Source organism: Sciurus vulgaris (assembly GCF_902686455.1).
Source record: "Sciurus vulgaris genome assembly, chromosome: 1".
NCBI classification, from domain to species: Eukaryota; Metazoa; Chordata; class Mammalia; order Rodentia; family Sciuridae; genus Sciurus; species Sciurus vulgaris.
In genome coordinates, this window is record NC_136461.1 from 981,912 (window position 1) to 1,008,410 (window position 26,499).

Genomic DNA, 26,499 nt, shown 5'->3' on the forward strand with positions numbered 1-26,499 from the left:
ACTCTGCCCTCTGCCAACCACTGGACCCCTGCTTGGTCCCCTCCGCACACCTGGGGGAGGTGTGGAACTTGACTAAGGAGAGGACCTGCAGTTGCAGGGCTCTTCTCTGCTCCAAAGGTCACCTCTTCAACTGGTGTCTGCTCCGCCTGGCAGGTTCCAAGGGTCACCGCCGTGCCCCACCTGCCCTGGATGGCCCCCATGGAGTCCTTGAAACCTGTCTTAGACCATAGACTGCCTGCTGGTGGCCAGGAAGTGACAGGGGTGTCTCCCTTGTGGGGACAGAGCCCGAGGCCCTAGGAACTGGCTCCAGCAATCCTGAGGAGCACTCACCTGTTCATTCACTCACACCTTCCACCAGCTGCCAGGTGCCGAGAGAGGCCAGTGGACAGAAAGGGGTCCAGCCTGACGGGAGTGTCAGCAAACTTGGGAACACACACTGACCTATTGCCAGGCAACGTGGCGACCCTGGTGACTGTTCTGTAGGCTTGCCTGCCTGTCCCTCAGGCCAGCACCCTCCTCTCCCAGGGGCCTCTAGGTTGGGGGTTGCTGGAATTCCCCCAGCCATGGGCCCCCCTCCTCCAGGAGGTCCCAGGGCCTGGGCGGGGCCTTTGTTTTGCCAGACCCCCTCGGAGAGGAAGGGCAGGGCAGGGTGGGTGGAGCCCTGGGAGGGAGGCTGGGAGGTTTTCCTGACAGCAGGGTGACCCTGGCCCTCTGCTGCAGTCTCTGCAGAGCTGCACTGACTCCCCCACTCCACCCCCGATGCGCAGGTCCAAGGCTGGGGGATGGGACCCCACTGAGGCCTTCCGGATTAGGTGTCCCCTCCTCCCCTACCCCCAGAAAACAGGCTCCGCCCTCTGAGACCAGCCAGCAGCTCCTGCGTCCCTCCTTCCCCAGGACTGGGGGACCGGCAGTGACCCTGGAAACCAGCTTCCAGCAGGGGGCCCTTGACCCCTCACCCAGAAGGCCTGCCCTGGTTAGCAAGAGCTCTGGGGCTGGACAAGGGCCGTTGTGTCCAGTGGGGCCTTGGGTGGGGCATCTGAGAAATGGTGTCCAGTCAATCGCACATCATGGGGGGAGTGCTAGGGTGCCTGAGGACCCCCTCCAGGGTGGCCTGTGCACACCAAGCCATCCCAGCAGGCCAGCAGGAAGTGCTCAAGGCCTAGTGCGGGGGGGGGGGGGGGCTCCGGATGGCCAGGGGGTCAAGGCCACAGCCTTGGCAACGGTGTTGACTGCAGGGCCTGGTACAGGGGGAGGAGGTTGGTTGCTGCCAGCAGGCCCCCTGCCTCCTGGGCGCAGATTGCTGCCAATCACTGCCCCGTCCTGCCAGGCTGCGTCCACCCTGGTCCCCCTTCCCCTCATGCCCAGCAGAGGACCCTAGAGTTCTGCATGCCTGAGCTGGGGACAGGGGAACAAACTGCTCATGCGGGCACTGGGTATGTTAGGTACAGACTCGAAGAAGTCTGGCAGATGATTTGGGAAGGCACGTCTGGAGAAGGAACCACACTTGCAAGGGTCCTGAGGCCAGAACCTGCAAGGAGGTCAGGTGGCTGGGCAGGGGAATGGAGAGAGAGAGAGGACTGTGGCCCCAGGTGCCGTAGGGCCTGTGGGTGGTGCTGAGGACTCGGCTGTCACCCCGGAGCAATAGGCACCAGTGGAGGCTTCTGAACACTGGACATCAGTGACTAGGTGTCAAGGAAACTGGCGGCTGCTGCAACAGTCCTAGCACAGAGCCTGTGGTGGCGTGTGGTTAGGTCCTGGGAGTGTGTGGAAGGGGGAGCTGTTCGGATCTGCAGGTGGAGGGAGGGCGGGTCAAAGGAGACTCCAAGGTTTTGAGGCTGAACCCCTGAAAAGAGGGAGCTGGCACTGACTGAGGTGGGGACAGGCAGGGTGGCAGTGGCTGAGGCTACGAGCACCCCGTTTTCAAGGCGTGTGATCAGGAGGAGGGGACGGAGGAGATCTGGAAAGAAGCACCCTCTCCAAAACTCGCAGCCACAGATCAGGTCAGGAAAAGCCTGGGATCACGGCTGTCTCCGAAGCGGGCAGGCGCCTCGCGAGGCTTCACTGGGAAACACGTCAGCGCCGCCGAGGTGGGCGCCGTCAAGAGGTCTGCCACCGCCCGCCCCCGGGGAGAGCTACGACCACAGGGCTCTCCGTGCGGTCCTCCAGGTCGCCCGGCGCCAGAAGAATCTGTGGGGCGAAAACGAAGACCGAGAGGCCTTACAATCGTCCAGGATTTGCCCAGGTCGAGAAGTGAATTGGAGCGGCGGCAGCGAGTGTAGACAACTCTTCCCCGCTGGGGAGCGTGGATGCCTAAGGGGCAGGAGGGGGTCGGGAAGCTGGCCAGGTTCTTTGCTCCGCGGCCTTAGAGACGGCGGCTAACGCCGGGAGGCGCGGCTCCCTCGGCCCGCGCTCCTGAGCCACCCGCTACCCGCGCCCGCGGTCCTGGACCAGCGCCTCAGACCCGCGCTCGCCGCCACCGCCCGGGCTCGCTAGTGCCCACTCGGTGGGCGGGTCCGCGGGAGCCGAGAACGTGCGCGTCCAAGGCCGCGAGGCCCACCTTGGCACCGCGGCCTCCAGGGGCCGACGCGGAGGGCAGGCCCGGGCCGCCGGGGGTCCCCGAGGCTGGCGGAGGCCCTCGCCGCCCTGCCCGTTGCCGGGCAGAGCCGCCGCCGCGCGCTCCCATTGGCCGCAGGTGGCCGCGCCCCGCCCGACAGGTAGTCCGCCCCGCGCGCGCCATTGGGCGGCGACCGCGCGGTCCCCCGAGGATTGGCCCAGGTGGCGGCCCCGCCTCGCCCTCATTGGCCGCAGGTGCCGCGGCCCCCGCCCCGGGACCGCCCGCCCGGCGGATTGGCCGCCGGCTGGCCCAGTCGGCAAAGTTCGGACACCGCCTCCCGCCGGACGCCGGGCTCCGTGCGCGCCCCCCGCCCCTGCGCGTACCCGCCGGCCGCGCCCACCCGCCCCGCCCGCCGCCCAAGTTCCGCGGAGTTGGCGGGGCCGCGCCGTCGGTCCCCGCGGCGCGCTCCCCTTCCGCGTTCCGCCGTCCGCCCCACCTGGCGCCCCTGTCCGCCGCCGGCGCCCCGCGCCATGGCCCGAGCGTCCCGGGAGCGGCGCTGACGGCGGCCGGCGGAGCGCGCCATGCCCAGCAGGACCAGCCCCAAGATGGACGGGAGCGGCGGCCGCGTCCGCCTGAAGGCGCACTACAGCGGGTGAGCGCGCGGCGCCCGACGGTCGGGCGCGCGGGCAGCCGGACCGCGGCTGTCGGGCCCGTTCGACGCCGCTGCGGGCGGCAGCGCGGAGGGAGGGGACGGCGCGGCCCCTCGGGGCCCGGGGGCGTCCCGGGAGGTCCTGACACTGCAGCTCCGGGAGGCGGCCCCGGGCGACTCCGCGCCCGAGACGCCCTTGACGTCTCCGGGGGGAAACCTGGAGGGCGGGGCGGGTGGGCCCGGCCTGAGCACTGCGGCGCGCGTCCCCGCGGGGCCGTCCCCCGCGGCTGGGCTTCTCGGGGCCAGCACCTGCCCTGCGGGACCCCGCGGCGCGGGCGGCGGGCGTTGCTGCGCGCTCCCCAGCCCTGGTCACTGTTGTTGACATTTTCACCGGAAAGTGCGTCAGGCCCCAACCCTGTAAAGACTCAAAAAAAAGTTTTTGTCAAACTGAAAACTTGTACACTGGCCCTTGGTTTAAGACGTGTCCGTTTAAGGAAAGCCCGTGACCCAGGTGAAGGCCATGGCCATAAGCCACCGTGGTGGTGGGAAGAGCGTCTCTGGCAGGTTTGATAGCATTTGCACCAGGACAGGGTGGAGACCCGTCAGTTTACTGGAGGCGGGCTTTGGGGTTGGTCATTCACTGCATCCTGTACTCCACCCATCTGGCTGTGAAGTGTGGCAAGCAGCCGCACAGGGGTCAATGTCGGGGAGCTGCGGAGGGCACTTTGCCCAGGTGGCTGGTTTTGCCCAGGCACAGGGGAAGGATCCAGCGTCACCTGTGTAGACAGCGGGTGGGGAGGACTGGCTCATTGGCTTCTTCCTTCAGCTGCAGGAGCCCCAGCTGAGACGGGGCTGGCGCTCCAGGTTGGAGGGTCCCACTGCTGGGAGGGAGCACAGTGAACTGGGCGCTCACATTGCTGGGGGTCTTGCAACCTGCGCCTCTTCTGGCCCATCCTTGGGAGGAGTGGACTGAAGTGGTGGGACATGGTGGCCACAGGTGGTGTCCCCTCTGACTCTGAGGAGTTTGGGCTTCAGGGGCTGCTTGACTCCCGGCCTCTCATTGAAACTTGGCTGTCTCTCCCTGAGACCCTTGGGCCCCTCCAGCCTAGTGCCTCTCCCTTTGACATGCACCTGCGGTGGGGGTGCGGGGTGGCAGAGTCAGAAGGAAGAGGGGACCTGACTCTCTAGCCCCACCTGAAAAGTGGAGGTCAGTTCTGTCTCTAGCCTGGAAAGGGGAGAGTGGAAGCTAGGCCAGTGCCATCAGACCCCCAAGCATCCTGCTGGCCTGTTCTGAGCTGAGCACCTGTCAGCTTCCCAGAGACGTGTTCCAGTCTCCACCTGGAACCACCAGACTTAAGCTGGGGCTGATCCTACTGAGGGGATCTGTACCGTGGGTGGGCGCCACACCTCCAGCATCCCCCAGTGCCAGTTCAGCCAGCACCTCCAGGTGCAACGGGACCTTGCAGGCAGTGCCCCGCCCCCAGTCCCGGCCACACTCCCAGTCTGCCCCCTCCCTTGCTCCGGCCCCTGGGGAGTGCTTTGGTTACAGTGCAGTAATTCAACCTGTTGCCTCAGGGTTCCAGGACTGGGTAGGTGGAGCCCCTGCCCTCTTCCTTTCCCCGCTGCCCTGTCCCTCCCTTCTTCTTCCCCCCTCCCCTCTCCCTGCGCCCTCCCTCCTTCCTCCACCCCCCCCTTTCAGTGCTTCTCCCCCTCCATGAAGAGGGCCCTCCCCATCCAGCTCCTCCTGCCTCCCCTTCCCACCTGAAGTGCGTCTGCAGACCACCTCTTCAGGGCTTGGGCACCAAGTCAATGGTGTCTGGAAAGTGGCTGCCTAGGCTAGCTCTCCGCTTTGGAAAGGCCTGGGTCTGGGGTGAGACACTGCCCCATGCGAGGCCCAGGGTCACAGCTGAGGATCCTACGTACTGAAACCTATTTTTAGATGAGAATGATGTGATGGCCATCTGTCCCCCTAACTGTCCTAATCCCTCTGAGGCTCGAGGTCAGGGTCTCACGTCTCACCCCAGTGGTCACCCACGAGTCTGAGAGGGTTTGGGCAGCACCCATGTGTTCAGAGGCCGCGGCGATCCGGGAGTGGAGTCCGCCTCCCAGGCTGCTGGGCTCTCCCTCCTGCTCAGGCTGCTCTTCCAAACGTCTGCATTCAGGATGCAGGGTCCAGTGAGGCTGGCCAGCCAGAGTGGTGATGACTCCCCAGGCCATTAAGAGCCACTGGCCCCTGCCCAGGGCTCTCTCCTAAAGGGCTCAGAGGCACTGCTCTTCCCAGGACTGGGATGCGACTGGAAGTGGACAGCCTCTTGCCTGAAGCCCTGGGTTTCACAGGAGTGACCCACCTGTCTTCCAGGCACTAGGGGTTGGGGCAGAGAATAGCTTCCACTAGTAGCGGGAAGGGGTCAAAGGCTGAGGGATGGTACACCCTCAGAATCCCTGAGTTCTTGGCTGCAGGACTGGTAATGCTGTCAGGCAGCCAGTGTGTGGGCAGTGTGGCTACCAAGTCTGGGCAGCCCCAGGTGACAGGTGGGAGGGGAGCTTGGACTCTGGAGCCCCCCCAGCTGGTTAGGGGGCCCTTCTGTGCCTCAGTTTCCTTGTCTGCCGTGATACTGCAGGCTGCAGGAAAGATGAGCTGGGCTTGTCCCTGTGGAGAGCGTGGGGACACTGAACAGTGAGAGGTGGCCAGTTCCAGTAGTTCCAGGCGGGCAGCTGGGGGCGTTTGCCCCTCCCCTGGGGTGGTGGTCTAGGTCAGGTGAGGCTCATGGCCAGGCAGACCCTGGGCTGCTTTGCTGGGAGGCCATGGGATGCATCTCAGATCCTGGGTCCTGGTGGCCCTGACTTTGTTTATAAAACCTGTTTGACAGAATTCGGAGGGCATGGCAGGAGGCCAGGGATCAACGCCAGCAGGACCCCTTGCTCCAGATGTTGGGCTTCTCGGGTTCACTCACTCTGGGTATCCATAGGTAGATTTTCCATACAGCTTCGAGGAGCTTGGCAGAGTCCTGCTCAGAGCTGCACCCAGAACAAGAGGCTTCTCCCTGGGAGGCAGGGAAGCCGGGTCCCCACTTGATCCTGGAGGGTGTTGGGTTTCCCAGAACCAGTGAAGGGCACCTGGGATCCCGGAGCCATCTCCTGCTGTCCAGGTTCACTTCCCATTTCGAAAGAAAAGATCAAAGGCAATGACGGTCTGCGACTTGGAAGTAACAATGAGGCCCCTATGCAGGGAGGTTGATCTGGCCTCCCTCCTGTCAAGCCCCTTGACAAAGCCGCTGATTCTTCCACCTCTGTGAAGCTCTTGCTTCCATGGCCACTATGGTTTGCACCCTGCGAGGTTCAATGGGAGGTTTGACAGGGTCCTTTCCCGAAGCGACACCCAAGGGCTTGAACTGACCCGTTTGTGTCCACCCCTGGGTACCTTTGTGGGCAGAATTGGAATCCGGTGCCACTGCCCCACCTCCACCAGGGGGCGCCTGCTGTTGCTCCATCTCCTGGTGGGAATTTTAAAAGCCTGTGGTCAGTGGTTCTATTTGACGTGTTTGTAGAGCGACTCTTGCGCTGTCTTTGGGGAAATCGCATTTCATTTGTGTGGCCAATAGTTTGTTTAATCGGTAGTGTTTTCATTCAAATGTGACCGTGGTGAATGTGACGGTGGTGTCCTCTTGCCCCAGGGACATCCTGATCACCAGTGTGGACGCCACCACGACCTTCGATGAGCTCTGTGAGGAAGTGCGGGACATGTGCCAACTGCACCAGGAACTTCCCCTCACCCTCAAGTGGGTGGACAGTGAAGGTAGGCCCATGCCTCGCCTGGCACCCGCCCTGGAGCGGTGTCAGCCATGAATCAAACCTTTTAGGCCCCCTTTCCCCCCGACAGGGACAGCTGGAGCAGGATTGGCTCAGGGGCTTAAATAGAAACTGGTCTGGGGTGGACAGAGGGACCTGAGGTACTCAGGAGAGGACTCTGGTCTTGAGCAGTGGGAGAGGTTGTGGGCAGGTCCTGACCCCCTCACCTGGCCTTCCTCCTGTCTGGCCTTGCCTGGCTGGTGGCTTTGGAAGGAGGGGCCCTATGTTTCCTCGGGAGAGTGGGGAGGCCAGCTGCAGGCAGTGCCCACCTCCCTCCTGGCCTGCGGTCTCTCGGTCTCCTCCAGCCCTCCCCACCTCTCCCTACCCCTGTCTGCTCTCGCCCTCCAGCACACATCCAGCAACAGGTGTTGGAGACATCCAGGAGCTGCCCTTCTTCCACTGACTGCCTCTGTCAGTGGAGGACACAGGGAGTGGGCAGAGCTTGTGGCCACTGCTCTTTGGTGGGAATGTCGTCACGCAGGGCTGGCTCCACACCTCTGTCCTTGTACAGACTAGCAGAGGGCTCTGGTCTTGCCTACTGCCTGGCTCTCCTGGGGGCCGTGGGTGCAGGGACGCCCTTTTGTGGGACTGGCTGGCTCTGATGTGGGGGCCCAGGGCTGGCCACTGGCTGGTCTGGATGGCTGGTGTCCCACACCCTGCCCCAGGGTGGCTGATCTGGACAGCAAGCTTACATGTGCTGTGCGGAGCTGGCGCTATCTTTGGCCCTCTGCCTGTGTCAGCCTCAGCCGTGCGTCTTCCCCTGTCCAGGTGACCCCTGCACTGTGTCCTCGCAGATGGAGCTGGAGGAAGCCTTCCGCCTGGCCTGTCAGTCCCGGGGTGAAGGGCTCGTCATCCACGGTGAGCGATGGCTGGCCCACCTTCTCCGTCTGCCCAGGCAGTCTGTGCAGACGAGGGTCCCCAGGGGCCACCCTTGTCTGTGGGCATCTCTGCCAGGCTGCCTGGGGGATCAGGTTGCAGTTTAAAATCTTACAGTGCCACGAATTTATGGACGTTGAATATGATACTGTTTGGGTTTGATTTTTCTCTCTGGCTCTTTATTGACCCAAATGAAACTGGCTGGTACTGGCAGTCAGCAGGCTACTGACCTCCACTGGGCAGTGTGGCCATAGTCCTGGACCCTTCCTGCCCGCACTTGCTGGGCTGGCTTCGCTGGGAGCGCGAGCAGCTCACCAGCTGCTCCTTTCACAGTGCTCAGGGGCCTGTGCTTAGCCAGGGCCCATGGTGCACGGGCAGAGGGGGTGGCCTCCAGGCCTCCCTGTGTGCAGTGTGCCAGGCGCGTGCTCCACCTGGACCTTGTCCCCAGGCTGGACTCTCTTTTTGGGGCTGGGGATTGATATCAGGCTTGGCATGCTAAGGTGGCCTCAGCTTCTTAAGGTTAGGGCCAGGCCATTCTCGTGCTGGCCCTGAGGTCCAGCGTGTAGACCCCGTCCTCCAGTCAGGTTCCAAGAGTGCCTGTTGCGGCCACAGTGTCACACTGGTGCTGGCCAGCCACGTCGAGTCTACTCCAGGTTCTGCCTGGCTTGTTTCCCAGGGATCTGGGGTGGTCTGCGAGCCTGAGACGGGATCAGGGGCCAGAGTCACCCTTGGCTTTCTGTCTATCCTGTTGTTGTCCCTGACCCTCGGCCAGTTGGTTAAGATAACTCTTTTTTCAGTCCTTCCAGTAAGTGCAGTTCTAAATTTAAATCCAAGGCTGATCCACTTACTCATTGTGATGGCAAGCATGTTTATTTTGCCTTTCTACACCAAAAGCCATGGTACCTAAAAATTCACTTTATATTCTAGAATAAAGAAAAAGTCTTCCTAAGTTCATTTTCGTTTTTGTGTTTCGGACTGGGAATTGAACCCACAGCCTCACACCTGGTAGGCAAGGGTTCTGCCACTGAGCTGCACACTGCCCCTTAGTGCTTTCTAAGCATGTCTTTTTTTTTTTTTTTTGGTACTGGGAATTGAACCCAGAGGCACTCAACCACTGAGCCACATCCCAGCCCTATTTTATGTTTTATTTTGAGACAGGGTCTCACTGAGTTGCTCAGCACCTTGCCATTACTGAGGCTGGCTTTGAACTCACAGTCCTCCTGCCTCAGCCTCCCGAGCCATAAACGTATATTTTAATAACTAATGGTAGAACTCAGGGTAGATGCTTATTAATTTTGAACTCCCATGTTATAAAAAAACAGAATCTAATGTGCTTTTAAAAGTCAATTTTCAGGGTTGGGTTGTGGCTCAGTGGTGGAGCACTTGCTTAGCATGTGTGAGGTGCTGGGTTCGATCCTCAGTACCACACAAAAATAAATAAAATATTGTGTCCATGTACAACAAAAAATGTTAAAACGTTGTAAAAAACCTCATCTCCAGGGCAGCTCCGTCCCTCCGTTTCCGTTGCGTTATTGGCGCAGATCTGCAGTTCTCCCCTGTGGGCTTTGCTCTCCGCAGCCTGCCGGTCCCCTCCCCGGACTTCCCGAGCGGGGCGCACTGGGTTCCTGGTTCTGCCCTGAGGACCTCGAGTCCTCAGCGCTCACGTCTGGCCCGCCTAGCTCCGGGCAGACTGCTCGTGAAGGGGCGCCCATGGCCAGCTGCGGCGGACACTAATGTGGCCTTCTTTCTTCTTGCCCAGTGTTCCCGAGTGTGCCCGAGCAGCCAGGCATGCCTTGTCCAGGAGAAGACAGTGAGTGCTGCGCTCGCCTCCCCGCGGGGGCCTGGGGGTGCTGGTGCGTGTGGGCCGGGCTGGCTGCCCTCCCAGAGCCCATGTCCCTGGGCTGCCACCTGGCCGCTGGGGTGTCCACTGCGCTCCAGACTCCTGTGGCTTCCATGTGTGTGGTGTGGCTGGTGGGCACTACTTCTGGGAGGGGACAGGTTCTGCCACCTGGCAGCACAGCGGAAGGTCCAGGATGTGCCCTACCTGCCCCCAGGGGTGAGGCCGGGCCCTCCTGCCGCATGCTGCCCCTGCAGCTCTGTGGTGCGGGTGGCCGCCCACTCCTGACCCATGCCGGCCCCCTGCCGTCAGGTGTGCTGGTGGGAAGCAGCCCGGGAACGGGGTTCTGAGGACACCGTGTCCTTCCAGCTGCATCCTGTGGCCACGGTGAGAGGGTGTTGAGGGAGGGCCAGCCCCCTCCGTGAGGCCTTTCTGGGCATCTGGGCCAGTGAGGGAGAAGGACTGGGTGTGGGAGGTGGGGTTGAGGAGCCACAGGAACTTGACCCGAGTGAAGGTGTGCACCCTGGGGCAGGGAACCTCTGGGGCTGCTGCGGTTGGGTCAGGGGAGACTAAGAGGCCACTGTGGAGGCCCGCAGGGGCTCAGGTGGTGCAGTCTGCCACACGGAGTCCCCTGCAGGGCTGCCTCTGGAGGCGATGTGTCCTGGGGTGCTTGCATCTCAGGAGGGGCGAGTGCCCAGAAAGGGCGTCTTTATGGGTACAGAAAAGAATAAGCAGGGCAGGTGTTCCCGGGAGGGATGGCGAGGGCCACCCTGTCCTGTGCTCCTCTCTCCTGGTCAGCAGGAGGGCCTCAAGCTGTGTCAGTTTGCCACCTGGGTGACTCTCTGACTGTGGTGACAAACTGTGGCTGAGGGGCCACTGCAGCCAAGGGCATGTGCAGCCCAGCCCAGCCCTGCCTCAGGGTCTCTGGTCTACCCTCCTTGTTCCGTGTGATGCCGGCCACACCTAGCCTCGCGTAGGATCACCGTAGCTTAGGCCTGGGCGCAGAGGGTGCAGGATGCCCGATGGTGGAAGTGGGGTGTGACCTGCTGTGGGCATGCAGAGAATGCTGCTGGGCCTTGAGAAGGCCTGACCTGGGCACAGGAGTGGGTCCTCGAGGTGCTGGGTGGGGTGGCTCCGCACCTTGGGGGCCCATGTGGTTTTGTTAGAACATTCCATGGAGTCTTGCTGAGGTCAGAGGCTGGGTACTGGGACCCAGCAGTGGCTAGCGGGGCGATCTCTGTCCCACCCATGTGCTGCCATCTGCCTAGCTGGACGGGAGGCCAGGAGTGAGGCAGCACACTCCTCGCACAGGGTGTCTGGGCCTTGTGTGTTCAGCTTGAGGTCCATGCCAGGCTTGGGCCCCGAGAACCCTGTTGGCTGGCCTCGAGGGAGGAGGCGTGCCTCCCTGCAGTCCTCGGCGGCTGGGAAGGCTGGCGAGGGCTGGCGAGGGCTGGCAGGGCTGGGAGGGCTGGTGAGGGCTGGTGAGGGCTGGTGAGGGCTGGCAGGGCTGGCAGGGCTGGGAGGGCTGGTGAGGGCTGGCAGGGCTGGGAGGGCTGGTGAGGGCTGGTGAGGGCTGGCAGGGCTGGGAGGGCTGGCAGGGCTGGGAGGGCTGGTGAGGGCTGGCAGGGCTGGGAGGGCTGGTGAGGGCTGGCAGGGCTGGCAGGGCTGGGAGGGCTGGTGAGGGCTGGCAGGGCTGGGAGGGCTGGTGAGGGCTGGCAGGGCTGGGAGGGCTGGCAGGGCTGGGAGGGCTGGTGAGGGCTGGCAGGGCTGGCAGGGCTGGGAGGGCTGGTGAGGGCTGGCAGGGCTGGGAGGGCTGGTGAGGGCTGGTGAGGGCTGGTGAGGGCTGGCAGTGCTGGGAGGGCTGGCAGGGCTGGGAGGACTGGTGAGGGCTGGCAGGGCTGGGAGGGCTGGGAGGGCTGGCAGGGCTGGGAGGGCTGGCAGGGCTGGTGCGGGTTCTCCAGACCCAGCAGTGCGGCTCGGCCCCGGCTCTCCTTGGTCGCTGTTCGCTCAGCCACTTCTGCTCTTGGTGGCTCTTCTCGGGCCCTCCAGGGTGTCCTCTGACAGTCACGATACTGGCTTTTCCAGGACCCCTGTCCCCAGTTCCCTCTTCAGGCCCTGTGGGTGGGGACAGGCGTCCCATGTGTCCATGACACTCGGTCCCGGCCTTACGAGTGTGTTCTGTGGGGGCCGGTCTGGGCCGCTGGGCTGGGTGTGGCTTGGCCCTGGTTTCTCCCTGCTGCCCCTCTTCCTCTTGATGGCTGAGCCAAGGTGGTCTCACCATGATGTCACACGGGCCTGAGTGACCTCACCCTTGGCCACAAGTGGTACCACTGGACGCCCCATGGGCTCTGGAAATGTCGGGTTGGGCACTTTGTCCATGGCCCCTCTCAGACTTTAGTCTGGGGAAGTTGGGTGCCAGTGGCCACCAGGTCAGCCCCTTGGTGCTGGTCGGTGCACGAGGGGGCGTGTGGGGTGTGGCTGGGGGCTGGGTCTGCTGTGCAGCAGCAGGGGTCCCTCCCTGGGGCGGGAGTCTGTCCCAGCCAGGGCTGCTGGGGGAGGGGGTGCGGGTGGCGCCTGAGGAATCCAGCTCTGCCGGTTTGATGGAAGCTGAGGACCATGAGGGGACGTGGGCTGGCCGGTGACATCCCAGGCTAGATGGGTGAGTCCACACGGCTTCCTGTCACTCCTTGAAGCAGAGAAGTCACTCGGTGGTGCTGAGGCCTGAGGTCCACCTGCTGCAGGAGGCACTGGGCAGCCCGGGCTGCGGTGGGTGGTGGCACGGGGGCTCTGTGACGTGCATGGGCACCTTGGGCCCACCACTGCGCTCCCCTGTGTCCAAGCTGCACAGGTGTGGCTGCGTGTCCTTGGGCCTCTGTCCTGTGGCCTCCCGTGTGGCTCTTGCGTCTGAGCCCGTCAGGGCTTCCCTTCCCAGCTCTCCCTGGCTGTGGAAATGTTTTGTTTCTTGCATTTTAATCTTTGATCCTGGAACAAACGGCCACGTTCAGGGTGGCGTTGGCCCCTCAGCTGACCAGTGGGCATGGTGTCTCTTCTCTCAGACTTGAGTGACCACAGCTCTGGGCCCCGAGTGCATCAAGCACAGGTCCCTCAGCCTGTGGGGACACTGAATGCTCGGGCCATCTGTGGGTCTGAGCTACTGTCTTCGCTGGGGGCTGTGGGGAGACTGAGGCAGGATCGAGAACGAGCAGCGTGCTCGTTAGGATCTTAGCTGGATCGCACCCTGAAGGTCGTTAGGATCTTTGCTGGATCGCACCCTGGAGCTCGTTAGGATCTTAGCTGGATCGCACCCTGGAGCTCGTTAGGGTCTTAGCTGGATCGCACCCTGGAGCTCGTTAGGGTCTTAGCTGGATCGCACCCTGGAGCTCGTTAGGGTCTTAGCTGGATCGCACCCTGGAGCTCGTTAGGGTCTTAGCTGGATCGCACCCTGGAGCTCGTTAGGGTCTTAGCTCGATCGCACCCTGATCTGCATAGGACCTTTTTATAGATGAGGTCACATCTGCAGATTCCTGGAGCAGGACATGGCGTGCCTGCCATGTGGAGGCCCAGCTGCCCTCAGCCTCCTGTCGGGTGGTGGGTCTGATTCTTGGTGGCTTCGTGCTGCTTCATGGTGGAGGTCCAGCAGGCTGGGGGTCTCAGTGCTGAGCTCTGGGGGCCCTAGGGCTGACCGAATGACTGACTCCAGGAAGGATCCAGGCCTGACTCTTGCTCCTGTGCCTCATCTCATATCCCCCAGTGCCCCTGTCCCCATGTTCCCCATCCTCATATCCCTGTCCTGGGTCTCCATTCCCCGTGTACTCCACCCTGTGTCCCCTGCTCCCAGTCCTCTCACCCCCTCACTGGTGCCACCGCTGACATCTACCTGTTTTCTAATTCTGATGCTTTGGGTGCCTCCAAGAGATCCAAGATGGCGGACCAGAGGAGGCTGCCTTTCTTGTCACTCCGTGACTCGGGATTAAACAGAGGAGATTCTGTTTCTCTGCAAGGTGGCCATCACTGCCCACCGATCCCCTGCTGTTCACCCCATTTGTCCCCAGCAGTCGCCTGCCTTTGAGTGTGGATTGCTCACTGGCCGCCACTTATCACTTGCCATTTGCCTGTTTGCCCACCTCTTGTCTGCCCATCGCCCCCTGCCCGTTAGCCTGAAGCTTTGGGTGCCCCCTGGCCTGGAAGCAGAGTGGGCAGAGTGGTCCTCAGCCGGTTATGGTCCCAACAGTGGAGCTGCAGGTGGGCCTGGTATGTTGGGTGGTGGCCAGTCTGGGAGCAGCCTGACCCTGGGGGGCAGTCTGGCATGGAGCTGGCACTGTGTGGCACTGCCATCCTGCTGCCAGCCTGCTGTGACTTGGACGGGGGGGGTGAGGTGCCCCTGCTTCAGTTTCCCTCTGTAAAAGGGCACCATGGAGGATCAGTGGCATCAGGAGGGGCCCCCAGCATCCTCAGGGCCAGGCACGGCAGCTCATGCTCTCCACCACACCCTGCCCTGGTAGGACCAGGTGGCATGGGAGTTGAATGCCAGGTGTGCCCAAGCTCACTGCATCATCTTCTTCACCAGGAAGCTGAGTGTGGGCAGGGCAGGGTGGGGCAGGGGAGGGTACCTGGCTGTCGGTGGAGGACTGTCCATTAGGGCGGGGCACCTCTGGCATGAATGGACAGTCACCCAGGGGCTTCTGCAGCTGCTGGCACATGGCTCCCAGTGTCATGGTCGGCCTGTGGTCACGTTAACAATTCAGTCTCATTTAGCTCTGTCTCGAATCATTTGCGACAAACTGGAAAAACTACTTTTCTGCCTAAAATAGGCTTCCAACAAAATTAGCAATCTGCCAGTTCAGCCTGAATTTTCTAGAGTGCTGCAGAGCTGGATGTTTTGGAACGGATTGGGAGAGAGCAGTTGGCTGAAGGACCACAGCATGAAGAGAGGCTGATTCTGCTGGGCTTCCACTTCGGCCCCAGGGTCAGTCTGCTTTTCCTGTGAGGCCCAGCGTGGACTTGGGGTCCTCTGATTCCATGATTTTACATCCTAGGGGTCTGCAGGCCTTTCACTGGAGGCCAGGTACTCGGTGCCCTGGGCTCGTGGGCCCCGCAGAGCTGGGAGCACTCACTGCCTCTGGGGCGACCCTCCCGAGCGGGCACTGGCTCGGCAGCGCTCTGCCTCTGGACACCAAGCTGTGTATTCACATGCTCTTCTCGTTCCTCGAGGCCTTAGAATTCTTTGAATGCTATTTAATCAGTTATAGACCTAAAAGTGGTGGCATCTCACTGGTGTGGGGTGCTCGTGCCCGTGGCGTGCCCACCCTCCAGTCCAGGAGGTGTGGGCCATCTGCTTAGTCCCACTTCCTATGAAATGCCCTGTGGGTGCCAGAGGAGGGGCCCTGCCCTGGCGGAGGTGCCCTGGGCCACCGACTTGGATGAACAGAGACTTGTGAGTTCGACTGTTTTGTGATCCGTTGTGGCACAGCCAGCAGAAGAGAGGTGAGCAGGAGGAGGGCGTTGAGAAGCCAGCCGGTTCCGAGTTCCCAGGGAGGGGCTCCTCCTGTCATGCAGGGCCACACGGGGAAGCACCAGGGGCAGTCCGGTGGCAGAGGGAGCAAGCAGCAGGCGTGGGGAGCGGCTTCATGTGGCTTCTGTGGAAGGGCTGGGTGAGGCGGGGTGAGCCAATTCTGTAGGCTCTGGGTAGCGGGGACTGTCCCTGGGGACCCAGCCTGGAGCCTGAGGGCCCTGTAGGTAGGTGGCCTGGGATGGGGTGTGGGCTGTCCCTGGGGACCCAGCCTGGAGCCTGAGGGCCCTGTAGGACAGGTGGCCTGGGATGGGGTGTGGGCTGTCCCTGGGGACCCGGCCTGGAGCCTGAGGGCCCTGTAGGGAAGGTGGCCTGGGATGTGTTGGTTGGTTTGTATTTGAAAGTTCTCTGCAGGTGAGTCCCATACTCTCTCTAGGAATTGGCCACCCTGGGAGGGACAGTTCGTTAGGATCAGCCAGGCTCCAAATGCCAGCGCATCAGAGATGCAGAACATGGGAGAACACAGGTGGACCTGGAGCCAGTGGGATGAGCCCCCCAGGCCCCTCCACGTGCGGCAGGTGGAGCGGGTGGTGGTAGCCTCCTGAGACTTCCACGTCCTGTGCGGCACGTGGGTCCAGTAGGGTCAGCGCGAGCATCAGGAAGGCTCCAGGGGACAAGGCATCACTGCCTGGCACAGCCGCTGCCCTGCCCCGTGCTCCTGAGAACTGAGGAAGGTGCTCATCTCCAACTGCTGGGCCCCAAGGTGGGGGTGGAGAGTCGGGCTGTGCGTCGGTGGCCCCAGGTCGGCTTGGGGGGCCTGGTGGCTGCAACGGGCACCGCACGGCATCACGTGCTGGGGCACCTTCTGCTGTAGCTTCGTGAGCTTCAGGCTGGGGGGGATTCCCACCTCCCTGGGGAGCTCGACTGTCCTGTTTCCACTGTCCATCTGCACGTGGTGGTGCAACATTGGAAGGCCACCTGACCCCAGCGTTTGGCCCTCGCGGGCTGGGACCGTGGCACCCTGTCCTCTCAGGCCCGGTGCCTGCGGTGCTCGGTGTGTGCGGAGCCCACCGGGCGTAGGGCAGAGGGTGCTTGGCTGCCCCGGTGGCTGGCTGGGGACCCGTCCGTGGGCTCGCTGGGCAGAGCCCTCCCTGGCTGGCCCTGCCCTGCGTCCGCCCTCAGCCTGCTCGTGTGGAGCGGCTTGTTTTCATGTGACGTCAGCTCCTGGGCATCCATGCCGTGTTTTAGTGTGTGCCTCAGCTGCCGGCTGCGGCTTCCCCGGGGAGCCGGTACCACCCGGGCCTGGAGACATGAGGAGGCAGGGATGTGAGGGGGGGCGCGGACGGCCAGCCTTCCCCTAGGAGCCTGCTCTCCAGCGCATCCACCCTGCCTGCTGTCTGTCGTTGGGGAGACGGGGCCGCGGCATCCGCTGGGGGAAGGAAGATGCCTGCCTGCACGCCCTCGCTCTGCCGAGCATAAAGGGCCCTTGCTGAGGAGGGCGGAGAAGAGAGCGGTGAGCTTCTCTCCCTGGGTGTTCTGCGGGCCTGCAGCCGCAGCCTTGGTGGCAGGCCGTGTGCATGCTGCGCAGGGGCCGCGGGCCAGCCATCCGGGTCTTGCGTCCTGGCTTTGCCACAGCCCGAGCTGCACAGATGTTCCGGTGCTGAGCCTGCGGCTGCCGGCGGACTGGGTTGTGGCCGCAGCCGCGCAGGATGGTGTCGGGGGAAGAGCGGTGAGGCGCTGGGTTTCCCAGGGTGGGGGATTTTCACAAAGGTGCCCCGAGCCGAGCTGGCGTGGCGGCCAACACGGGCGTGGGGGATGGAGTGTGTGTGGACGGTGTGCCCCAAGCCTGGGGCCGGGGGCTGCTGCAGAGGCGGCCTGGCAGGGCAGCCTGGTCTGCCCCCGGGCCCTGGGAGGCGCTGGCCTGGGAGTGGTGCCGTGGCCCGTGCTTCTGCGGCTGCGACCTGGGTCTGCCGCGAGCGGAGCAGGGACGCACGCCTGCTTCCTCTCCCTGCTGTGGCTGCGGGCAGACTGATGGGCCCACCGTGGTGGAGCCTGGGGACCCAGTCGCAGGGGCCAGCGCGCCAGCCACTGGCACTTTTTCCCGTGAACGGGCGCCGCTCGGGGCTTGTCGGCTTTCAGGAGCAGCCTGCCCTCCTGCCTGTCTGCGCCTGGGTTTGTGCTCACGAGTGTCCTGTTGGAGTCTGGACGGCACGGGCAGCACGGGCAGCACTGACCAGCTCGGCTCCCTCCACCAGGGTCCTGGATGTCGGCGGGGAGTGTGGCTCCAGCATCGGGTTTTCTATTCTGAAATGGTCGGAGGTGGTCGGGCCGGGGCTGCGCGGTCTCTGGTGGGGATGTGGAAGCAGGGATGCTTCTCTGACGTCCATTTTGCAAGGTGCTTTTGGAAAAAAACAACAACAACCAGGCTCCCCCGCCAGGCCGAGGGGAGCGGGGCCTGGAAGGACCAGGAAGGGGCACTGGGCAGGGGGCGCCCTCCCCGACACGGGCTGCCGGGAGCCCCGGTCCTAGGCGCCTGTCGTCTGGGTCTCGGGTCAGATCTGCTGGTGTGGTGGGCACCGCGGGCCTGTGTGCCAGGCCTGCTCCGTGGCAGACGAGCTGTGTCACACTCGGGGCCTGGGGTGCTGGGCCCCTTCCCTTGCTGTGGCACACGTAGCAGGGTAAGGCCGGCTGCAGCCCCGGCCAGGCAGCTGCGGCCAGGTCCCCGGAGCCAGGGCAGAAACGGGCCCTTGTGGGTGCTTCTGGTGCCCTGGCCCTTGGTTGGCAGGGACCTTGAGGGTGAGGGCCCTCCCCCGAAAGCCCCTCATGGAGGCTGCTGGAGCCGTTGTGCCTGTGTCTCGGCCAGGCTGTGGAGCCACCCGCCCAGCGGGGCCAGCTGCGGGCTGCTCCCGCGACTCCTTCAGGTCCAGCCGCCAGCCGTTACGTAAGCCGTGGTGCCCGCCAGCCCTGAGCTTGGGCTCACCTTGACTTCCCTTCCTTCTCGTACCTGCCGGGCCACCCGTCACTCCAGCAGACCACGTGGCTCAGAGCGTCCAGGGAGTCGGGCCACGCTGGGGCTGCTGGGGACGCTGCCCCCGCCGCCAGACCTGGGACGGGTCTCGTGGGGACCTGCAGCACTGCCTCTGGGCCTGGTGCAGGCTTCCCGCACGCGCTCCTGAAGCTGCCCCACCTGCCTCCATTTCTCCCAGACGCGGCTGCCAAGGCTCTGACCATGAACTAGCCTAGCTCAGGGAGGTCTGACCGCTGGGAGCACCATCTGAGGGGCTGGGCTCCTGACTGCCAACCATCCCAGGCTGGGCAGCTGTCCCTTCCTGTGCCAGCCTAGGTCTGCTGATAGGACCTGCTGGGCAGGAGCTGGCCTGATGGGGCTGTTCCTGGCCGTGGAGACAGCCCTCTTTGGACAGCTTGGTTGATCGTCGGAAGCACCCAGGGCACTTTCCTCTGTGCTCACTGCCCAGCACTGGGTCTCGGCAGGTCTGGCCCCACCACGCTCTGCTTGCTTCCTCTTATCTCCATGCTGCCTCCACCACAGGGCCTTTGCTCAGGCTGTGCCCTTTCCTCCTGGTAGGGTGATGGCACTTGGGGCCACCGCTCCGCCAGCCGTCATGCTTAGACTGGCCAGGCACGTGGAGGGGTGCCGAGCTCCCACCCGGATGGGCTCCGAGCAGGTGCTGTGTGTGAAGGCTCTGATGTGTGGTCAGGGGTCGTCCGCAGTACTTGGGGGCGTGGTACCTGGAGGCCACCCCTGCTGCCCAAGGCCTCAGGCAGAGCCAGCTGCCAGCCTCGCCCTGCCAGGATGCGAGGCTCCTGGGGTCCAGCCTGCTCTTCGTTGAAATGTCTCCCCTGGGGAATTGGGAAGGATTGGGTCTTCAGCAGGATGGACTCTCCCTGGGTCAGGCAGGCAGTGAGGGGCCCAGGGTAGGAGGCGGGGCCAGCCCACGGGGCACCTGGGCACCTGGGCACTCGGCCCTGGACAGCTCACCCGGCTGGCTCCGCCTACGGGCCCCACTGTGAAGCGGGACTGCAGGAAGACTCTGACAGGCCGGGTCAAGCTCCGGAGGCCACCGGGGTCTCGTCCTGGTCAGAAAGTACGCTGCTGCGGCTGCAGGTGCTCCTGCGTGAAGTTCGCAGTGCTGTGGCCACGCCCGCGATCCCGGTGACGAGGGCTGGGCAGCTCAGCAAGCCCTGCCTCTAAAGGGAGGATTCAAAGGGCAGCGCTCCCCTGGGTGCAAACCCAGCAGAAAAGCGAAAGAGGGAACTCGGGGACATTTGCAGTGCCCTTGTTCCGACGTGTGAAGTCGTGCCTGGGCCGGAGGCTCAGTGGTGGGGCTCGGTGCTGGAGGCCCTACCCAGCTGTGCAGGCCCGAGGCTGCCTTCCCAGTGCAGGACGCAGCTCTGTCTTGGGTGGTGTGTCTTTGTGTTTAGGCCTCCTGGCCCTGGTGGCTGGAAGAGAGCACAGGTGTCCCACCCTCCCCACGCCCGCCGCCTGGGGGCTGGTTTCCACTCCCTCCTTCTTGGCATGGATTCTGAGTTCTGCTCAGCACCTCTGAGCTGCTGTCCCTAGACTTTCTCTGTGGACTGTGCTGGGTTTCTTCCCCTGGACTCAGCAGCCGGGCGTTTCCTCTGCCCTCCAGTAGGGTCCTGCCCACCTCCTCCAGCCACTGAGCCCTGGGCCATGGTGGCCCTGGACTCGGGAGCCCTGCAGGTGGCCTTCCCTTGCAGGGCCTGTGGGGTTTCCCTGGAGCTGACAGCAGCCCTGATCTCTGGCCTCCCCAGAGGCTGGCCTCCTGTGCCCCGTCCCAGGGCCCCTGCCTCTCCCACCTGCCCCCTGGCTCCGCTTCACAGGGCTTCCTCCTCCTGGGCTGAACCTCGGTTGGGACGCCCTCTGTGGGAGGCAGGCCTGGACTGGCAGGCAGGCATTGCCGGCACTCTCCAGCCCCGTGGAGGGGCCACAACTTGTGGGTGGGTTTTGGCTTCTGCCTGTGCTTTCCCCCTCTTGTCCTGCATCCTTGAGCTTCCTGGGATGTGGCCTTTGGGCCTCAGGCTGGGACCTGTGTCGGGCGTGGAGGCTGTGCAGCTGGTGTCCTTTGGCCACCAGCTGCCCCCTTGCCATCTCTGGGCCGCCCTGGCCCTTGGCGGGACCTGTTGTCCTCTTTCCATTTTTCACCTCTCTTTAGAATTTTCTTGGCGATGTCCCCAGGCTGACCCGGACGTCCCCAAGCTTGTCCTGCTCTGTCCCCAGGCTGACGGGATGTCCCACCCCTGCTCTCCTTGTTTATGAGACGGTGTTGCCAGGCTGCCCAGCCTCGCAGGACTGGATGGTAGAGTGAAGGGTTTGGGGACGAGGCAGGCGCTCTGCGGGCAGCGGCTGGGCTGGCAGCACGCGCCCCACACCTGGATGCGTTCTCGTCTTGATTGTAAGGGGACTTCTTGTTTTTCAAGCTTCTTTCTCAAAACAGCGTGTGGCTCTTGTTTCACACCACTTCATCGTGGTCATTGATCATGGCCGAGAGGCACCTTGACAGGATGTGACCGTTCAGCAGGCGCCAGGGCCCCTGCCTGTGATGCCAGCAACTTGGGAGGCTGAGGCTGGAGGATCCAAGGTCAAGGCCAGCTTGGCGGGGCCCTGCCTGGGGACACACCTCCGTGGCAGAGTGCTGCTGGGTTCAGTCCCCAGGACCAAAAGAGAGAAGTTCCCCAGTCAGCTCTGCATGCTGAGCTGCACGCTATAGGCCCGAGTGTGTCCACTTCCTGCACTGTCCAGCTGCGTTCCCGCCACAGCAGCAGGGGACAGTGAGGCCCGGCGGTGAGGACACAGTGGTGGAGCTGTGCCCAGGAGAGGCTGAGGGCTCGTCCCTCTGCGGGCTAGGGTGCTGGGCACCAAGCGCAAGCACCCTGCCCAGGCAGGCCAGGCTGTCCCACTGGCTGGCAGGGCCTCTGCTCCTCTGGGCACTCCAGGAGGGAAGGGCATTGGGGCGCCTCCTCGACCACTGGGCCTGTGCCCAGCACTCCTCCTGGGTCCGCCCTCCCGTCTTCCTGGTGACCACGGGTACCTGTCCCCAGGCCCCCGCCCCCAGGCCCCTTTGCCCCCAGGAGCACCAGAGCTCCTTGCTGGACTGGTCTCGGCGTCCATGTCACACCTTCCAGGCCGCTGGTGGGGGAGGAGGGCCAGCGGGCAAGGCTGCCTTGGACCGCGTGCCACGTGCCCTGGCTCACTTACCATTTACTAGATTTTGGGGTGCTGGGGCCCCTGCATGTGGGGAGCCGTGCTCTGCTGCCGAGTGACGCCCTGCCCCCCTTTTCTTCCTGGGAAGAGGGAGGACAGGCCCTCGTGCGGCTCTTGCCTGGCTCAGGACGGAGGTCAGGCAGGGCCCCGTGGCTTCAGGCGGAGGCTGGGTGGCTTTTTGAAACAGAGTCTTTCTTGGGAGGTTTTGAAGGTGCAGAAGAAGCAGGGTGAAGGCTGAAGACTTGGTCCCTGCTGCTGGGTCCTCCAGTGTGACGTGTGGCCTGTCACTCGTGGCCGGTGCGCCCACCAGCAGCAGGAGCTCACGCCCAGCGTCGCCATCTTCCGTGTGTCTCCTGGCCCTCCCGGGCTGGGTGTCCACCAGCAGCAGGAGCTCACGCCCAGCGTCGCCGTCTCCCATGTGTCTCCTGGCCCTCCCGGGCTGGGTGTCCACAGTACCATTCTGAGGGTCCTCGGTGGGGCGCAGCTCCGTTGTAGCAGGACCTCCATTTGGCTGCTCTGGTGTTCGACGACTGAACTGGGTTTGCGTGTGGGAAGAAGCCCTGAGGCCACCTCCTCCTGACCCTGCGGGACCTCGTTGGGTCACACTGCCCCCCCCCTCAGGATGGCCTGTGCAGGGCCTGGGCACCTGGCTGGGCTCTGGCTCCCCTCCCCCTGTGGCTGTCCTGGGATGCGCTCTGGGCAGGTCCTGCTGGCCTTCGCCCAGTGCTGTCCTGTAGCCCCATTCTGCAGGAGAGGCAGGGCCAGGGCTTGTGCTCTGGGCGGACCCCAGGCCTGCTCTGCTCATCTGTTGGTCCGACCTTGGGCTGTGGAGGGCTATCAGGGTGGCTCTGCGGGGAGGGGCTGGCAGGTGGCCAGATCTGCAGCCGGGGCCAGGGGGCGTCTGGCTGGAGGGGCACCTCAGGGGTCTTGAGTACATCTGGGTCCGAGCATGGACCCTTGGAGAGTCCTTGGCACTGGAGACTTAGAAGCACGTGTGGGCCTTGGGGGCACCAGGGCCAGCCAGCGTGTGGGAGCTCTTGAGGGGGTTGCCACACAGCGAGCCCCTCCAGACCTAGCTGTGTGCCACGTGGGGGCAGCCAGCACAGTGTCCATCTGAGGCTGGCTCTGGCAGGGCTTGTGTGGGGACAGACCGGCTGCCCCAGTGCCTGGACGAGGGCTTCCCTCCTGCCCTTTGTCCTTGTGGCTGTGACACGCTGCACTTTTTTTTTTTTGTACCAGGGGTTGAACCCAGGGTTGCTTAACCACTGAGCCACATCCCCAGCCCTTCTTATTTTTATTCTGGGACAGGGTCTTACTAAGTTGCTGAGGCTGGCCTTGAACTTGTGGTCCTCCTGCCTCGGCCTCCTGAGTAGCTGGGATCACAGGTGTGGCACCTGCCTCACACTGCACCTAGTTTAATGAGACCTCAAAGTCAGAGGGCAGAGCACGGCTGGGGCGGCCACTGCAGACGGGAGACCCTCATTTTTTAGCGTCTGGTTCTGTCGGCGGTTACGTTGAAGCAGGCCTCGCCTGGCGTCAGTGCCATCTCAGCTTCCTGCCACCTGCTGTCCAAGGACTGGGTGGTCAGGTGTGGAGCGGGGCAGGACTTGTGCGTGGCATCGGGTGTGGTGTCGCTGCCCTGGACCAGCTGCCTCCTGCCTCTTCCTGCCCTGTGTCTGGCGGGAGAGGCCGGGGCCCCCGAGGGAGGGGTCTGTGGTCTCCGTGGTGCGGGAGTCTGCCTGTGGGCCTCCAGGGAGACCCGTGGAGTTGCGTCTGACTGTGCTCAAGTGCGTGTGCAGTGGAGATTCCAGTGAGTTGCTTTGAGGTGGAGGTGGAGGTGGCCCCACGGAGCTCCTGGCCGTCGAGGTCAGCTCCTGGGGAAGGCAGAGGATGCTGGGGCTGTAGCCACCGCTTGCCGGTGGGAGCTCCCGAAGGCAGCAGGGGGAGGATGTGCACCCTGGCAACCTGGATGGGTCCCTGCACTCCTGGGAGCCACCCCTCTGCCAGAGGAAGGGTCCTGGGTGGGGCCAGGTTCCGCCGGCCTTGGGCGGTGCCCCTTTGCGCGACACTTGGAGGTCTCTGCCTGAGAGGGTGGCGGCCCTCGTCTCAGCAGGTCCCAGGGCAGGCTGCCTTCAGGCTGCGTCCTCCCAGCTCGGCTTCTAGCACCTGGGCCCAGTTCTCGCGGCTGGTCCGGGGGGCAGAGGGTCCCTGGAGGGCCCGTGTGCTGGGCCTTCTGGCTGCAGGAGCCCTGCCTGGTGGCAGCTTAACCTGGGAGATCTTGACCGTGCCGGTGTGCAGCTCAGCGCCCCCATTGTAGCCCAGGAGCCTGGCAGGGGTCCTCGGGACGGTGTGGTGGCACATGGACCCGGGGCCACACAGTGCCCCCGCCCCATCTCACTGTCCTATGAGTCCCGCTCCAAGCCACTGTCGGCAGCAGGCCAATGGCCAGCCCCAGGCCAGCATTGACACTCAGGAAAGGCCCTGTTGCCGCAGAGGCGCGCGGCGTGTGGCTCAGCTAGGCGAGAAGTGTGTGCCCATGGATCCTGCGCCCATCGAGCTCGGCAGGCAATGCTGTCTCCATGGAGCCTGCTGTGCGTGTGGTGTGCGGTGCTGGGCATGGACCCTGGCCCAAGCGTGCCAGGTGGGCTCTGCCTCTGGCCATGCTCCCAGCCCTGTAACTCAGCTGTTCTCAAAGCAGGAAGACTGGCGAGTCTGTGCTCCGTGCTGCTTGGGGCGGGTTGTGGGGTGGTGCAGCCCCTGGGGACACTCACACGTCCGCATCTCGGGCAGAAGGACGTCCTCTGTGTCTCCTGGACTTGGCCAGCAGTGGTCTCTGGAAGGGTGGTTGGAGTTGGTGTCTGCTCCTGCCCTCGTGGGGACGTCCACAGCCTCTCGTGTACTGAGCAGCTGTGCCCTTGGTGAGCCTGCACGCCAGTCCTCGGGGACGCTGTGCAGGTGGACCCTGCGGGTCTGCACGTGCAGGGGTAGCCCCTCTGCTTCAAGAGCCACCCAGTGGCTCCCTGCAGGGCCTCTGGGACCCGCACCTCCAGGTCTTCTGGGCAAAGCAGGTGCCTCTGCCCACTCCTGTGGCACAGGAGGCTGGCTGGCCTCTGGTGGCCACCCTTTTTGGCCCACGTCCTGCAGCCCATGCGTAGTGGCCCCGTTCTGGCCTCTGGCTGGGGCCTGCAGGTTGAAGTGAGCAGGACATCGCAGCGTCCGAGTCCTCTGTGCACCACGCGCTGTGCCATCACAGCGCGTCAGAACCAGCAGTGTGGCCAGCCGCTGCCCTGTCCCCTGTGACTCCACAGCGCTGTGGACCCCCGGGAATCGGCAAGGAGTCATGAGGGAGTCGAGGGCCTGTTGCAGCTCCACCAGGCGCCGAGGCACCCCAGGGACGGCACGGTGCCCCAGGAGCACGGGGCAGACTCGGGAGCGCGAGGGGCTTGGCGCGGTAGCGGGCAGCGGGTCCGCCTCAGCCCCGTGGCCTTGGTTTCTGCTGCCCGTTGCTCACAAACCTGCCAGAGTTTCATGTCATGAAGTGGCTCTTCCTCCAAGAGGCTTGTCCTAGCGCAGGGCCGTGGATGCAGGCTGGGCAGGGCCCACCTCTGAGCCAGGTCTCAGGTCCTCGTCCGCAGCCTTCTCAGGGGGCTTCTGTGCTTCCCAGAGGGAAAGAAGGGAGGGTCTTCACGTCTGCCAAGGTCCGTGTGTCTGTGGGCCCAGGTACAGGGCTGACCTTCCCTGCCAAGAGCAAGCCACATGGAGTCTGGCCTTTGGAACCCAGACTCGGCCTCGGGCGTCCTGCCTGGGGGTCGAAAGCCCAGACCACAGGGTGCCCACAGCCTTCCCTTTCACCCAGCTTCGCCTCTGCTCACTGGGGTCCATCCTTTGGCGTCAAAGGCTGCTCTGCCTCAGACCTGGAAGTGTCTCCTGTCCACGGAACGGTGGACAGCGGGGAGGCTGCCCTCCTCCTCCCTCCCAGGCGGCGTCTGCCTTGGCAGTGGGTTCTGCCAGACCCCGTCTTGCTGCTGCAGGCCCACCTGGCAGTGGACTCTCTCCTGCCCTCTCCTTTACCCCGATGTGGCCAGTGCAACTGTGGCCATGGGCAGCGCCAGCCCTGCGCTGCCTGCTGAGAGGCCTCTGGACCTGAGGATTTCCCACTGGCACCTCCGTCCCCAGGCGTTGTCCTCCCAGTCTGGAGGCTCGGCTCCCGCGCAGTGTGTACTGGCATTTCCTGTCTCTGCGTGGTCACCATGCGCTCACCTGCGTCCATCCTGGAAGCGAGCTGGGCTTCCTCTGGGTGGAGGGTGGTGTTTGGAAACCACTCCACGTGTGCTGGGCTGCTGTTCCCTGAGGACACAGCTTTGCTGCCCGCCTGTGTCGGTCCTGGGTCTGCCAGCCTCGGTTCCTGGGGGCGCACAGACTCCCCAGTTCCTCCTCCCTCCATCTCACCCCCTTCCACGCCTGGTCCTGCATGTCCACCATGCACTCTGGCTTCACATGGACAAAACAGCGTCAGAGCCCCCGCCCTGTGACCACTTCAACTGGCCACGAGCAGAGGGGGCCGGTCTGCAGCTCTCCTGACCTGGGACGCCCCCAGGCCTGTTCTGCTGGAGTAGCCAGGCTGCTGTTCATGCAGCGGCCAGCTGGGCCTGTCCGTCTGCAGTTCTGGGTGTCCGCTCCTGCCTTATTTTGCTTTAGTCCATTTCAGGGTCACGTGAGACATCAGTGCGACTCGAACAGGAGCCGTGGCGAATGTGCCTGGTTCACATTCTGGCGCAGGCACCCTGCCCAGCTGGTGTCCTGGTCTGTGCTTCCAGGTCTTCCTTGCATCCTTGCTGATGGGCTTTTCTTGCCTGCAAGCAGCCAGGTGCACTCTCTCACCCTCACCTGCCTTAGGTATGCCCGCTCATGTTACTCGGTGTGACCACCGCCACGACCAGACGTCTCTCTGCCCCGTGGCCTGAGTCTGGGTGCTGTCCCC

The 26,499-nt window shown here is 63.8% G+C and overlaps 1 protein-coding gene across 1 annotated transcript in view; it reads left to right on the forward strand.

Annotated features, from left to right (window-relative positions):
• Positions 1 to 2,943: 2,943 nt before the first annotated feature.
• Positions 2,944 to 26,499, forward strand: part of PRKCZ (protein kinase C zeta) — an 85,443-nt gene continuing 61,887 nt past the window's right edge. Inside the window, 4 exon segments of the mRNA XM_079149675.1 lie at positions 2,944 to 3,206; positions 6,878 to 6,999; positions 7,821 to 7,910; positions 9,688 to 9,738. Coding sequence (XP_079005801.1) covers positions 3,136 to 3,206; positions 6,878 to 6,999; positions 7,821 to 7,910; positions 9,688 to 9,738 — 334 coding nt within the window. The 5' untranslated portion in view covers positions 2,944 to 3,135.